This window comes from Microcebus murinus, chromosome 7, assembly GCF_040939455.1.
Source record: "Microcebus murinus isolate Inina chromosome 7, M.murinus_Inina_mat1.0, whole genome shotgun sequence".
NCBI lineage: Eukaryota > Metazoa > Chordata > Mammalia > Primates > Cheirogaleidae > Microcebus > Microcebus murinus.
Window position 1 is genome coordinate 63,821,429 of NC_134110.1, and position 16,599 is coordinate 63,838,027.

The following is a 16,599-nucleotide window of genomic DNA, read 5'->3' on the forward strand; positions in this document are numbered from 1 at the left end:
AGATTTTTTTAAATGAATTTAGAGTTTATTGATAATCCCAGTGATAGAGATAACCACTGACAATATCTTGATGTCGTTTCTTCTAGCCTTTTTTTCTTTGCATACATAAGTACTTTCTATGTATATGTATGCAACATTAAAATGATACTGCATTACAATTTTGCATTTCGACCTGTCCTTAGTAAGCTCCCCTCCCAAACAAAACTTAGAAGTACTTGACACCAGCCTACAAATAACTTGCAGAGTTACAATAAATAGTGATTAAGCAGTTGACAATTGTGTGTGCTATAAAGACATAATGATTAACTATAGATATTGATAGTTTGTTTAGCAGTTTAATCACAAATTCTAGTTTTGTATTTAAGTGTAATTTAAGATTAGATGGTGGTTAAATTAGATGACCTTTGAGGTCTTTTGCAATTCTGAGTTTCCGAGGCTAATGGAATGGTACGATCAACTCCTTCTCCATTAATTATCCCTTTGGGAAACCTGGCTGTTCAGACCACAAGACCATAACCACATTGTGCTCTAATTTCAGGCAAAGTCTTTAGGAGGAAATTAAGGTTCCTCAAGAGCTAACCTACAAACTTAGACCATCAAGTGACACACAGATCTCTATAGCTATTTAAAATTTCTGGATTAGCTAAGATATGACTATTGTCATAATCATTAGGAAATATGTAAAAGGATCAGGTCAAAAGATATTTTAAGATGGAGAGGGGCCTCATTGTCAGGGCCTCTTTGTTCAGATGGGGGGTTTGTTTTTAGAATTTATCATCTGGTCTCCTTGGTTAATTAACAAGTTTTAACTGAAAGAAAATGCCCAATTTGGACGTGTGCCTTAGTACCCTTCAAGTTAAAGTATATTTTCAGTTTTTGGAAAAGGAAATTATGGGAGGCTCTTCCTGGTTGTCCATCACCTGCTATTTTAAACATATTCTTTAGAATATTTATATATATAAAATTCCTTTTCAAACACTAAAGGGAATAAAGCTCAGATATATGATGACCAGGTAGATCAACGGCAACAAAGACAGTATTTCTCCATCCCATTGCCTTTGACTTATAATTATTTGATTTCATGTAAAAATTATTTTTGAGCTTTGTGTAGGTTTCAGCTAAATTATGGAATTATTTGCAACAGTTACTTCAAGAGATGTAAGACAGAAAACATTATCTTCTTCCTACAGAAACAGATTGTTACCAGAAAATGCTCCATTGCTTTCATAGTGATATAAACTTATCAAGTTACTTTTTCTTAATTGTTATTTGGAACCTAAGGAAAATTTGTTCTCCTAAGGAACAGGTTCCTCTTTAGCATAGAAAATAAACAGATATTGCTTATATAAAGCCCAGATTTTCCGTTGACTCTGAACAATGAGTACTTAGCCCTCCCTAGTGCTTCTTCCTGTCATTGTCTTTGTCAAAAAGTATTTTTAATGAAACTTCTAGGCATCTACTAACAAAAAGGCTCGTGCATGGAGACTTTGTACAACACTTAGCAAACTCAGGGAGTGAGCTGCTTTTCACTTTGCAGTCTTCTCATCTATTTGGTTTTAAATTATTCAGTATAGTTTGTCATTTTAATGTCACACGGACAATCTGACCTTTCTTATCTCCTTTCCCCATTGTCTTCTCCTTTCCCCCCTACCAGAAATTATAACCTCCTTAGCATTCTTTCAATAGTTAGGGCTGGAAAATGAGCAACTTGCTTCAAAGATAAAAAGCACCCAGTTGCACAACAGACCTTTAGCTGATTTAAGTACATTTAAAGTCCAGCAGAGCTTGAGCCACGGGGCTACTGCTTGGTTAATGCCACATCCTACGCTACACCGCCCACAGCCATGTCTACCCACAAAGCATAATTGGTATATTTGCTACTCTACCACATAAACTTAAGATATTTATTTGCGATTCTATCTCAAGTATGTACTTTATTTGTGTTTTTTGTTTTCTTTTCCAGCCTCATTGACTGTTATTTCAGTCAAAGCCGTCTCAGGCATGATCACTTTTTCTATGACGGATAAAATGCAACTAACTTATCCCATCTTCTATATCATGTTTATCATCATGATAGCATCTTGTGTTTTCCAAGTCAAGTAAGTTAGCTTCTGCATACTCACTAAGCTTTCAGCATTCCTCTGCCTCTCTGAGTATCAATCTTTTTTGGCTTCAGATAATAATTACAGTGAGATACGACTGATTGCTAAGGGTGAAGGGCCTACAGCTTATCCTCAGCCAGCATGCCTTGCTTTGTCCTTTGCATCCAATGTTAAGTTTTACTAAGCATTGCCTTCAAGTCTTGTGAGTTCTAAAGTGTGGCCCTAATCCAGCTAAGTGCACTTTGATACTTTCCTGATGCTCTTCTGCTTGTAATTAATATCCATCATGCACAGGTTGTCATTAGCAATAAATCAAAGGGGCAGGTCCACATCCAGGATTTCATTCTAAATATAGGAAATACATGAACCCTTCACCTTCATTTCTTAGCTCATGCTTGTTAATTGCCCAGAGATGGACGAAACCAGACGTTTGGCCTGGAGGGAAATCCTTTCCCCAGAACTTTGCATCTTTGGCCAGAATTTTCTTTGTACCCATGGGATTGCAGAGTTATTGTTTTATGTTTCTCTTGGGGCCTAGTAGTGGTGACATGGAACATTTTTAATTTCTGTTCTTCTCTCCTACCTCCCCCTCCCATCTGCTCCAATCACTTCCCCTCCATTTCATACTAGAATTGTGCTTTTGCCTGCTTAGGCTCTCTTGAGTTGACCTGAAAGTTTTCTGTTTACCCCAGAATGCTATGCAAAGGCACCATCGTGGTGCCAGCTAGGAAATCAGAGCTCAAACTCAGAATCAGAGTGGCTCCTTCTGTAGGTGCTAGAAGTCAAGTCCGATTGTTATGGGCTGAGTATAGGCCCTGTCACAAGGTCTGTGGAGAGTTACTAGAGAAACCCAAGGTTCTGTCACTGCTTTGTTTGTCATTTCCTTATAAGACTGAATGTGTTTCTATACTTGAATCTTGCTATCTTGTTTCTTCCCTTTCTTCTTCTGGATTAATTAGTACTGCTAAAATATCTTCAGGGATTTAGTGACTTTGTACTATGCTTTATAAAATTGAAAGGCAGACACAACTGAAGATAAATTGCGCACTGTAGAACTGTGCTTCTCAGTCCTGGTTGCCCATTAAAATTACCTGAAGAGGTTTGTTGGGTAGGCGCGGTGGCTCACACCTGTAATCCTAGCACTCTGGGAGGCCAAGGTGGGAGGATCACTCAAGGTCAGGAGTTCGAAACCAGCCTGAGCAAGAGCGAGATCCCGTCTGTACTAAAAATAGAAAGAAATTAATTGGCCAACTAAAAATATATATAGAAAAAATTAGCCAGGCATGATGGCGCATGCCTGTAGTCCCAGCTACTCAGGAGGCTGAGGCAAAAAGATTGCTTGAGCCCAGGAGTTTGAGGTTGCCGTGAGCTAGGCTGACGCCACGGCACTCTAGCCCAGGCAACAGAGTTAAGACTCTGTCTCAAAAAAAACAAACAAAAAAATTACCTGTTTGTATACATGTATACATACATTCATGTATACCTATGTTCATGTATGTATTGTACACACACACACACACACGTACACACCCCTGGGCTCTACCCACAATGATTTTTTTTTTACATGAATATACATGAAATCTTTATTTGTAATATCTGAAAGCTGGAAAGATTTTTTTTTTCAATTGCTCTAGAATAATACCTAGGCATTATTGCCTTTTTTTAAAAGTGCCCAGGTGGTATCAGTGCAATACACTGCTTTGGAAAACAGTCTAGTCCCTGCCAGGGCAGCACAGCACAGTTGAATTTATGTTGGTGGCCAGAGTGAGAAGCTGAGCTCCCACATGTGCACTGCAGCTGGAGCACTGAGCATTGTTTTTGAAACATTAAACATTCCTTTACTTCTCCATCTTCTTTCTTGGCACGTGGCATGTCAATGGATAGCTATACTATTCCCCAGATATGATATTTAACAGATTCTAGGTTCTATCCTAATGAATCAGTCCTAGTGTGATACTGGTCCAGCAGCTTGAATCGCTTCCAACTCAAACTTCTGTGGCCTCAGAATATGATTAATTGCTTTTCATTGTTACTGTTGTTGGTTTAAACAGACCATAAAACCTGACATCTGATCTCATACATCAGATGCATATAAGCTATGACTGCTGATTGGAAATGCCCTTTCACTGCACTTCCTTTCCCTTTGTAGTTGTAGCTAAGGAACATGCATTGCTTGAAGTTATTGTTAACTTATTGCTGAGGATCTCTTAAAGCCAGAGCTTCAGTGAGTGCCTTCTGCTCTAGGTTCCTGAATCAAGCCACGAAACTCTACAATACAACAACGGTGGTGCCAGTTAACCATATTTTCTTTACAACCAGTGCCATTATTGCAGGTGAGTTTTGGTTTCCTATACATAGGTGATTCCAAGTATAAACGAAGTTTCTCTCAAAGCAAATGAGAGAATCAAGGAATGTTTAGGTTTTAAGGTCAGTAACCCCCTAGCCTCTGCCTCATGTCTCAGTTTCCTCCATGACGTCCTCCAGCACAGGTATGAATGCTCCCCAGTGCTCTCTGCCTCCTGAGTCAGCTCAGTCCTGTTTTGGATCACCCTCTTTATTTGGAGAGTTCTAATTATTAGAAAGTGTTTCCTTGTATTGGAACTACAATTAGTTTCCTTGTGAATTCAAGACACTCATCTTAGCTCAGCTTGAGTCTTTCCCTTGCCAGCCCTTCTGATCATCAAAGCAACTGAAAGGTCCTCGTGAGTCTTCTCTCGGGGCCAAACATCCCCAATTCCATTAACTCCTCCTATACGCCCACCAGCTCGATCAGAGAGTGGGCTCCAAAACCAAACTCAGTGTTGCAGGGAAGTCCTGACAGATGAGAGTAGAAACCTTTGCTGTTCTGGCTTCTATTTTTCTACTGTTGCAGTTCTTTTATTTTTATGGACAATTTTTTTGAAATGTGACAGATATGGTAGCATTAAAACAAAACATATAAATTTGTAACTTGGTCCAAACCAAATACAGTAGATTCAAGTATATCATTTCTAAATTTGGTACTGGTTTGCCCTAGTTCATTGGTTTATTTGATGTATTTACCACCTCCTTGTCTTGGGAGTTCATTTCTCAATGTAAAGTTTACGTATTTTGGAGGTGAATTAGGAATTATCTGTTTCCTAATTGGCACATCTTTGTTATTTCTTGGAAAACAATGTGACTATCAGTGGGCAATTTTTAAAAGTAATTAATGCATTTCCTTTTTCCCCAAATTAAAACTTATATTTCAAGAAAAAGATTATATCCCATGACATCTAATTTTTTTTTTTAGTATTTTATGCTTATTCTTAAAAGAAAATGAGAGAAGACTGCATATTGCTGTGTCCTAGAGTGACCGGAAAAGGAAAAGAAGGCATAAAGAATTATAGGAACAACATACAGCCTGATAGTTAATATTAATAAGTATAAAGATGTGTAAAGAACATAGTTGCTCTGAGTAGAAGATTTTCTAGGAGGACAACAGGGCTGGGTCTTAATACTCACCATACAGAGTGACTGTGAGTCAGGGAGGCTGGGACATCCCGGGAGTCATAACAGTTCCTCTGATGTCACTGGCACGTGGAGTGGAGTGAAGCTTCTTGACTAACTTCTCTCTGCCTCCATGAAACAGTATAGCTTAAAGTTAAAAAGAGACACCATATTTTGCCTACTAAATGAGTCAAGTTTTTATTTGTGCTTTTTATTGCCATAGCCAATGTCGGTAAGGCTGCAGTATCACAGGCACTCTCATGGGCTGGTTAGTGGGTTACCACGATCCTAGAAGTGAGTTTTATAGTTTTTATCAAGAGCCTTAAAAACGTTTTCACTCTTTGATTCTGCAAATCAACAACAAAAAAGCAAACGACCTGATTTTTAAAGTGGGTGAAGGACTCAAATAGCTGTTTCTGCAAGGAAGACACACAAAATGGCCACCAAGCATGTGAGAAGATGTCCGACATCGCTAATCATGAGGGAAAAGCAAATCAAAACCACCATGGGATATCACCACACACCAAGAAGAATGGCTGCTCTTAATAACAGAAAATTACAAGTGGTGGTGAAGAGGTAGAGAACTGTAACCCCTATACGCTGTTGGTGGGAATGTAAAGTGGTGTAGCCATTATGGAAAACAGTATAGCAGTTCCTCAAAAATATTAAAAATATAATTACTATATGATCCAGCTATTCCACTTCTAGGCATATAGCCAAAAGAATTGAAAGCAGGGTCTTAAAAAGATATTTGTGTACCCATGTTCATAGCAGCATTATTCACAATAGCCAAAAGGTGGAAGCAATGCACATGTTTGTTGACAGATGAATGGATAAACAAAATGTGGCATATGCATACAATGGAATATTATATGGCCTTCAAAATGAAAGAAGTTCTAACACATGGTACAATATGGATGAACCTTGAGGACATTATGCTAAGTGAAATAAGCCAGAAACAAAAAGACAAATATTGTATGATTCTACTTATATGAGATATCTAGAGCGGTCAAATTTAATGAGATAAAAAGTGGCTGGGGAAATGGAGAGTTATATAATGGGAATAGAATTTCAGTTTTTCAAGATGGAAAAAGTTTGGGAAATTGGTTGCACAACAATGTGAATATACTTAATACTACTGAACTGTACACTTAAAAAGAGTTAAGATGGTAAGTTTTATGTTATGTATATTTTACTACAATTTTTTTTAAAAAGAAAAAATGTTTCTAGAATTTTCACTTCTAGAAACACATTCTAATGACAACAAAAATACTAAAATGCTGGGATAAAATATGTTGGTGAGGCATGCCTCTTTTTATTGTGCTTTGCATTGTTTTTTACAAATTGAAGGTTTGTAGCAACCCTGCATTGAGCAAGTCTGTTGACATCATTTTTCCAACAGCGCATGCTCACTTTGTGCTCTGTGTCATTTTGATAATTCTCACAATATTTCAAAATTGTCATTATTATTATATCTATTATGGTGATCTATAATAAGTGCTTTTTGATGTTACCAATATAATTGTTTTGGGACACCATGAACCTTGCCCATATAAAATGGCAAACTTTGATGGATAAGTGTGTGTGTTCTGACTGCTCCACCAACCAGCTGTTTCCTCATCTCTCTCCCTCTCCTTGGGCCTCCCTATTCCCTGAGACACGACAATATTAAAATTAGGCCAATTAATAACCTTACAATGGCCTCTAAGTATTCAGGAAAAAAGAAGAGTCACACAACTCTCAATTTAAATCGAAAGCTAGAAGTGATTAAGCTTCGTGAGATTGTCAAAAGGATTGTCAAAATCTGAGATAGGCTGAAAGCTAGGTCTCTTGTGCCAGTTAGTTAAGCTGTGGGTGCAAAAGAAAAGATCTTGAAAAAAGTTAAAAGGACCACTCCAGTGAACACATGAATGATAAGAGAAAGTTTTAGTGGTCTGGAGAGAAGATCAAATCAGTCAAAACATTCCCTTGAGCCAAAACCTAACCCAGAACAAGACTCTAACTCTTTTCAATTCTAAGAAGGCTGAAAGAGATGAGGAAGCTACAGAAGAGTTTGAAGCTAGCAGAGGGTGGTTCATGAGGTTTAAGGAAAGAAGCCATCTCTCTAACAGAGTAGTGCAAGGTGAAGCAGCAAGTGCTAATATAGAAGCTGCAGCAAGTTATCCAGAAGATCTAGCTAAGATCACTGATGAAAGTGGCTACACTGAAGAGGTTTTCAATGTAGATAAAACGGCCTTCTTATAGAAGGAGATGCCATCCAGGGCTTTCATAGCCAAAGAGTAGACTTCAGTGTGTGGCTTCAAAGGACAGACTGACTCTCTTGTTAGGGGCTAACGCTAGTGCCTTAAGTTGAAAGCAGTGTTCATTTTCCATTCTGAAAATCCTAGGCCTTTAAGAATTATGCTAAATATCTACTCTGCCTATGCTCTAGAAATGGAACAACAAATCTTGGGTGACAGCACATCTGTTTACAGCATGGGTTACTGAATATTTTAAACCCACTGGTGGGACCTACTGCTTAGAATAAAGATTCCCTTCAAAATATCCGTGCTCATTGACAATGCCCCTGGGCACCCAAGAGCTCTGATAAAGATATACAAGGAGTTTAGTGTTGTTTTTATGCCTATTAACGTAAAATTCATTCTGTTAGCCCATGAATCAAGGAGTAATTTTGACTTTCAAGTCTTATTATTTAAGAAACACGTTCCACAAGGCTATAACTGCCATAGATAGTGATTCCTGTGATAGATCTGGGTAAAGTAAATCAAAAACCTTCTGGAAAGGATTCACCACTCATGATTCATGGGAGAATGTGAAAATATCCACATTAACAGGAGTTTGGAAGAAGTTTATTCTAACCCTTATGGATGACTTTGAGGGGTCAAGACTTCAGTGCAGAAAGTAACTGCAGATGTGGTGGAAATAGCAAGAGGATGAGAATTAGAAGTGGAGCCTGAAAATGTGACTGAATTGCTACAATCTCATGATAAAACTTAAATGGATGAGGAGCTGCTTTTTATGGATAAGTAAAGAAAGTGGTTTCCTGAGATAGAATCTACTCCTGATGAAGATGTTGTGAATGGTGTTGAGATGACAACAAAGGATTTAGAATATTCCATAAACTTAGCTGATAAAGCAGTGGCAGGGTTTGAGAGGGTTGACTCCAATTTTGAAAGTTGTTCTACTGGGTGTAAACATGCTATCAAACAGCATCTCATGCCACAAAGAAATCTTTTGTGAAAAGAAGAGGCAATCAATGTGGCAAACTTTATTGTCTTAACAAATTGCCAAAGCCACCTCAACCTTCAGCAGCCACCACCCTGATCAGTCAGCAGCCATCAACATCAAGGCAAAACCTCAACCAGTAAAAACATTATGACTCACTGCAGGCTCAGGTGATCACTAGCATTTTTTAGCAATAAAATATTTTTCATTAATGTATGTACAGTATTTTTTAGACATAATACTATTGCACACTTAATAGACTACAGTATAGTGTAAACATAACTTTTGTATGCACTCAGAAACCAAAAAAACTGCTGTGACTCGCTTTATTATAGTGGTCTGGAACCAAAGCCACAGCATTGCCAAGGTGTGCCTGTATTGAAGTTCATCACTGCTTTATTTAAGAAAAAGAAATTTAGAAACAACTTGAAATGCCCTAGGAGAAATGAATATTATGAGGCATTAACATAGAATAACATGATAACATTAAAATGATTACAAGGAAGTATGTAATAACATGGAAAATGTTTTTTTCCTGTAAGAAGATAAGATTAAGATTAAGATTGAGAAAGCTCCTTGCAGACAGCACTCTGGTCTCATTCATGGCGGTATCTCCCATACCTAGAGCAGTGGCTGGCACGCAGGAGATGCTCAATAAGTATTTGTTGGCTGACTGGAAAGGCTAACACCACACACACACACAATTTAATTCCAGGCGATACATAACGTAAAGGTATCTTATCTCATAAAAACTCTATGAAAGCTTTGGGACTTTAGACCAAAAAGACATCATTGAGACCAACAGGGAGAGAAGAAAAGCTCACCAAAGTAGACGATGCATCCTTTTGTTTGCTTCACCCAGAAGGCAACACCAGGACATGAGAAGGAACCATGGCAATAGGGAGCAGAGCTGAGGCAGCACTTCAGTTGCTAGATTGTCCTACAGTGCCTGAGTCAGCATGTGGCTGGACCAACAGACCACAGGCCATCGCCAAGAGTAACAGGATGGGCAGCAGCAGCTGGGCTGGGGTGGCTTCCATGTCAAAGGCCCCCCAAGTCCATGCAGACTCTCAGGCCGGGCTTGCTGACTCCACCCTAAAGCTGTAGGTGGGAAACGGTTGCTAGAGTTCTGTTTTCTTGCATGTGCCAGTGGGGCAATCCTGGACTGGATAAGAAATTTCTGTTTGCAAAAGGTATGTTAATTATGTCGATTTTATAATAATGATAATTTTACTATATAAGATCTACACATCTTTGTCCTTTTTGGAATAACTTAAAATGGAAGTATGCTATGCAATATTTTTCAAACCAAACTGAAAAATATTCATTTTAAGGCTAACTATACTTAGAAAAAAATAGTATATTAACATAATTTTAAGAACAATGTATAGCTATTATAAATATTCTTATCTCAAAAATCATTTTGTATTCTATTCCTGCTACAGGTATCATATTTTATCAGGAATTCTTTGGTGCCGCTTTTCTCACCATATTTATATATCTTTTTGGGTGAGTAAATGTCTCAGAGGTAGGTATGTAAAATTTTATTACTTCTATATGGGATTTTTGTCATTTTACCTGAGGTATAGAAAATTGGGAAGTAGTATAAGAACCATCAGCTTCCTGAGCTCTTAAAAGAAACATACTTTTTTACTTAACACCCCACCCAGGGCTCAGTCTCTTTGGCTTTGTGATTTAGGTACCCCTCTGAGGGTTCTGAAACACTGGAGATTTTCAGTTCCAGCCAAAGTCACGATAGATCCACTGGCCCTTGTAGTAACTTCACAGCCTTTTTGTGCCATATCAGACCTACCTCACCCTTGGGAACCTCTAGATTAGATCTCAATTAGAGAACCACAATGCACCTAGGGTCACTTAGAATCTAATAAAAGACCACGATGAGCAGATCCCTTGCTTTGGACTTGATAACATCAAGCTGGTAGCATCCCTTTCTTGTGTCAGAGTGTGCAGCGTGAACTCTCCTTGGAAATTTGGTGGGCATCATTGCCAGCATTGCTCACAAACAGATAGCAGAACTTTGACAACGTATTGCCAATGCACAAGAGTTCCCATCAACTCCAAGTGGACACCATTAAAGCTTAGCTGCTTCTTGATCTGGTATTCAGCATCACCATTGTTACGCAAACTTGAACCTAGACTATTTTCAGCATAGGAAACCATCTATCTCAAAAATTGAATTTCGTAAAATACTTGGGCGAGGCCAAACTTCAGGGGCCGGGCCTGGAAACTATGACTGCTCTTATGGCCAAGGACAACTAGATTTCTTAGAAAATTAAAAAATAAATTATCTTTTCACTTGTGTTGCATGACAGTAATGGGTCTGGGTATGCGTGGATAGAACATGAGACCTAGTGTCTACGCAAAGGGTTTGTAGCTTGAATTATCCCCCAGATGGTAAAAACCTGGGGCAGAGATTTATTGGAAACTGCCTAGGTCTTGGTTCTGGGTACAAATATTATTGGCTGTAACAATTAAGAAAATTTCTAGGCAGCTTACCATGAGAAACCAGATGAACATAACTAATGGAATTTATGTCATCATGTAGAAGATGGAGCTCAGTTATTTAATATCATGAGCTGTTTCAGTGTTCTTGTGTTGCTTATTAATATTATTCTTACAGGTGTTTTCTGTCATTTCTTGGAGTGTTTTTGGTCACAAGAAATCGAGAAAAGGAACATCTGCAGCAGTCTTATATTGATTTTGGAAATATTCCTGGTAAAATTATACATTCTTTATAATAGAAAATTTTATCCTCACAAATTAATAATTGTTGGCATTATTTTGAGTGGTAAGTTATTATAAAACATAATTCTTACCCTCAAAAAAATGTACATTCAATGATGAAACCTACCTAAGGTGGAGTTTTAGGTGTAAATGTTAATAATGACTTGTTGAATTTCAGTTTTGCATAGAACACTGGGGGTATAAAAGAACTGACCATGTTTTCTTGATTTGGGTGATCTGAAGGATTCCCATTGTGGGTTTCCTTAAATTGGAAAAGGGTAAAGAAAAGAGTAGGAATGGCTACCAATAGCAGACCACTGCGCTTGGAGAGCCTTTGAAGGAACATCTAAGGATGAGGGCCAGGCAGCTAAGGGACATCATTCCTGGAGAGACTGAGGTGGCTTGTGCACAGTGGTACCAAAAGTGACATCCATCACAGTCACCAGGACACGAGTAGCTCCTTCCCCTCCTCCTCACCACACTCATCCAAGTTGAGCTAACACACAACATCTTTCCCGTTTCACTCTCACTGGGAAATGACCTGCTTAGTCATCTAGACAACAGAAGTGAAGTCCAGAACAAAAGACACAGTCTGCTGTGTCCTCACCTCCTCTTTTGCCCACCCCACCCCCAGCAGCCTCCAGCTTACCTGGAGGTTCAGGGAGACCTATCAGTTTCCAGACAGGCATGCAGATACTCTCACAGCTACCTCTACCATTCTGTTAGCACCACGCCTTTGAAGCAAAAACTAGTAAAACCTCATCCCTAAGACTGCGGAACATGGCCCTCTGCAATGAATTCCGTGTCCTCTTTGCCATTTGAGCCATCTCATCAGCCAGGAGTTCAGTGCAAGCATTGGCGTTCACGGCAAGGGAATGCATGAGAGGTGACTTGTACAGTGAGAGGTTCTTTGGTAGGAAATACAGTTTAATTATTTTTAATTCCATTTTCCATTTCACAAAGCCCCATACATAGGCTCGGTATAAGTTTGAAAAGCCACTATTAAAGGCTATTTTTCTACATTGTTATATACATTAAATTAAACATGGAAAGGAAGACAGACCCTGGGGAGAAACATTTAGAGATGAGTGAATGCTTCATGCAACCAACCAATGCTTCATGCTTCCATGCCCAGTATGTAGATCCTGCAGGGTCAGGGAGGCAGCTCTCATGGGGACAGGGCACGATCACATAGCAAGCTAGTGACATGTGGTTCTGCTGGCCTTTGCTTCCTTGACATTTATCTCCTCTGTTTAGGGGGTGACCACAGAACATTAAAAAAAATAATAATAAGGAATTAAATGTGGCCTAGATTAAAGAGAAATTATTAAGACTTATTCCTCTATAAGACCTCAAAAGATTTTTACGATTATTATCTCCACAGGGAAACAAATGTTGGACAAAATACAACCAGATTCAAATAGCTTATCCTATGGAACTTTGCCTGATGGAAGCAACTCAACAAAGAGCCCAAGTGGAGAGAAGAAAGAGGTTTAAAATGCCGAGAGGGATGGCTGTTGGCCTGTTACTCGATACCACCTCTTTAAAAAATTGCACATGTTCAATTTGTGTCAGCAGCTATTTTATGCTGACATGCGCTAGCATTCCTTTCGGTCCTCCTCCCCCCCACCCCACCCCACCTCGATGTCTATGGACAATCAGGCCTTCCTAAGCTTTGACAGTCTAATGCTGTCATGGAATGTAATCTGAAGTGTGCCCCCACACCCTGGACCTCTCCCTAGTGATCGTTTCACCAGCTAGATCTTAATTAGAGCCTGGCTGCTCAAGCAGGAATGTTGCACAAAAACATACATTCGCGATTTGGTCACAGAACACATAGGCTGCTTCTCCCACGTGGCTGTGGTTGCATGGCTTTAAAGAGACACTTTAGCCCCGCAGCCTCACTCCTGAAAGAAAGGTTTGAGAACACTCATTTGTTTTTTCTAGGATAACTTTTATGAGCCTCCCCATAAAAGTCTCACCTCTCTAGTCCTAAATTAGAATGGCAAGTCATCTTTTCTAAAAACTCGTGCTATTAAAATCCAACTTTGAAAATTAAGAGTTTCTTTAAAATTTATAAATGGCATTTCTATGATGGTGTATACCAAAACTAAAAGCCCTTGGCTGGTGGACTTTTTTAAGTGTAAGAAAGAGAAAATATGAGAATTAGGACTGTGTTCCCTTCAGCAGCATATATACTAAAACTGGAACCATGCAGAGAAAATTAGCATGGCCCCTGCACAAGGATGACACATAAATTCATGAAGCATTCGGGAGAAAAAAAGCATTAAGGCCAATGTTTATTTTTTAATAAAAATATAGAATAGTGATGTTTTCTTCAGCTGTATGATTCTATTATACTTGAATTGAGACTGAAGAAAAACTTCATATCCTATGCCTTTATTTGTTATAGATCTTATAATTTATCAAGTGAGTTTATGTGTCTTTACTCTCAACACAAGTCTCAAAAATCATATTTAAATTCTTACTGATAGGTTTCACTGCACACCATTTCCTCCGTAATTCATTATCTGAAGCTTTGTGAATTCTTCTAGGTAAAAGGAAGGTTATGGTTAGAGAGCTGGATCTCAGCAATTTAAATATGCACAGAGAACACAGCCAAGTGGCCAGACCTGAGCCTCAGAGGGAAGCCCAGGTGTTCCCGAAATGCCCCAAATGGCATTTCTGCTGCAATTAGTTACATATCTACTAAGATACATTTGCAGGTGGAATCCATAATAATGTCTGTTATTTATGATCTACCTTATATTTAAATGAGAAGGAAAGAGGTAGCCTTCACTGTAACCAACATCAAATAATAAGCCCTATCCTTAATGACATTTCAAAACTTCAGATCACTTCTGACGTGTCCATCCAATATTGTTCCAGCCGATTGTCTTGTGTTTGTGTAAGTTAACTCAGAGCTATTGAGACTGTAATTTTAACAGCTTCAGGTCTTTTAGCTTTGTTCTTTGTCATAACCTACAATCCTGAACAGACAGGATGCAAGGGAGAGAGCTTCGAATTCATCCTCAATGTATGAAAAATAACCCGGAGTCCACGTCTGGCTCCTAAACTCCTGATAACAATTCCTGCCATTGTGGAAAATGTCACATTCATTCAGATAAAACAGTCACATAATTTATGGCATGTTTTACTGAGTTGGTCCCCCATGTTGGCACTGGAAGCTCAGCTAAGAAATGTGTGTGGTGCCTTAAACAACAGACTTCTGGTGACTTTTAAAACTGGTTTCAGAGATTGGGAAAACAATAGACTGAAGAGTTTTGCTTCAAGGGGGACTGCATGTATAGCTACAGTGCATGGTTTTGAGCACTGAAGAATTTTGCACAGACGTAATCATAATGCAGGAACTTTAGTGGCTGCCAACATTTCATCTATTAAAAGTTTTGAGAAATGACATTGACTTATGCACATTTTAGCAATCCAGCAATGCTTTAGAAGTCCGGGTAACATATAAAATATATTCAGACCTACTTTTGCTTTCTATATTGCTGCTCTAAAGCAAGGTGAATAGCAATTTTAGTTGTACTGGCCTGTAAGATTTTTTAAATTACATAGTGCATGACAACAACTAAAGCCAAGCTGGGCCTTCTCTTGGCATTGTGATTTAGGGATCTTTAGCTAACACTTGGCTCATCTGACTATTTGTCTAAACCAGGGCTTGGCAAACTTTTTCAGTTAAGACATAGAGAATAAATATTTTGGGGATTGTGTTGTCCATACAGTGTCTGTCACAACTATTCAACTCTGTCATTGCAGCACATATAGTCATAGCTAGCAGCCACAGACAATATGTAAACAAATGAGCATGGCTGTGTCCCAATAAAACTTTATTTACAAAACAGGCAGCCAGTCCATGGGCTACAGTTTGCAAACCCCTGGTCTAGAATCTTCTGACCTTGCTGTGCAGCTCTTTTGCTATTGCTTGGGCATTCCAGGGTTTCAAAAGTGCCACTTCATGGTTCATGACAAATCATATACCATGGGACTGTGGAGCCATGTTTTGATATTCACATTTGGATTTTTTTGCTTATAATAAGTTATAAATGGAAGTGATGAGTTCATCCTTGGGATCCACGTTGCTCTCTGTTGAAGTCAGTGGTTCTTTTGTGAACACCACTAACTATTTTACAAGAGCCTCTCCAATCCCACACTGCAAGTTGATAATGGCTTTGGAAATGAGTAACGATTACCTTTCATGTAGTAGATTAAAAGCAGAGGCCTTTACCCTCTGATTGTCTTTCAGCTTAAATGTTTGCTTGCCCTGTAACTCTAATACTTTCATTACCAGAATCACTTGAAAACAAATACAATAAAAAGATTTCTTAAGCAGTGACCCAGGATCTATACTTCACCCTCTCCCACACCCCACACACTCCCAGTTACTCTGTTCTATGGAAGAGAAAGAAAGGAGAAAGGCAGATTGCCTAGATTAGTGCAATTTCAGTGCTATGAAAGAGTAATGGTGATAATGTGTAAGTTTGGCTCCAGAGGAAGCAGGTGCAATGGTGGACATGACTCAGATGGATAGAAACATTGAGCCAAGTTCCTGAAGCCAAGAACCCTCTCTGTGCTCCTGTTTCCAAGCACACAGCTCATCCAGGAATGGTGACTATACACGCTAAGCCACACTGAAGGCTGCCTCATGCCTGCCAATTTAATAGTGATATGATGGACATAAATATAGCAGTTACTAAAATGAACCTTCCCAACGCCCTTCCAGACTGCTTTACTTAAACCCCCGTAGCTGGTTACGGAGGCAGTCCTTGAACTGGGCAGCTGCAAACCTAATGCACGTGTTTGGCACCAGTGAATGGGAATCTTTTAGTGAGGTTGCTAGATAAACACCACACATTTTGAACTATTAGAACAAGATCTCAAAATTGAACCCAACATGATTGTGTGGGGAATTTAGAGGCTGCTTCTAATCATTAGACTCATCAACAGTCTGGCTCTTATTAGGGCCATCTTGAAGTAAAAAAATAAAACGAAATTCCACACATACACATTTTCCATGCAAATATAGACCAGTCTTGGG

At 38.9% G+C, this 16,599-nt stretch overlaps 1 protein-coding gene and 1 non-coding gene across 4 annotated transcripts in view; both read left to right on the top strand.

The window, feature by feature from the left end:
- Nucleotides 1-15,895, top strand: part of NIPAL2 (NIPA like domain containing 2) — a 114,590-nt gene extending 98,695 nt beyond the window's left edge. For all 3 annotated transcript variants that reach the window (XM_012762003.3, XM_012762001.2, XM_076005134.1), the window contains 5 exons: nt 1,964-2,099; nt 4,347-4,435; nt 10,241-10,304; nt 11,437-11,531; nt 12,925-15,895. In XM_012762003.3, coding sequence (XP_012617457.2) covers nt 1,964-2,099; nt 4,347-4,435; nt 10,241-10,304; nt 11,437-11,531; nt 12,925-13,037 — 497 coding nt within the window. In that variant the 3' untranslated portion in view covers nt 13,038-15,895. The remainder of the gene's footprint in view (nt 1-1,963; nt 2,100-4,346; nt 4,436-10,240; nt 10,305-11,436; nt 11,532-12,924) is intronic.
- LOC142872025 (U6 spliceosomal RNA) lies at nt 13,715-13,821 on the top strand. Its single transcript, XR_012920273.1, has one exon. It is a non-coding gene; the product is annotated as a U6 spliceosomal RNA (small nuclear RNA).
- Nucleotides 15,896-16,599: the final 704 nt, after the last annotated feature.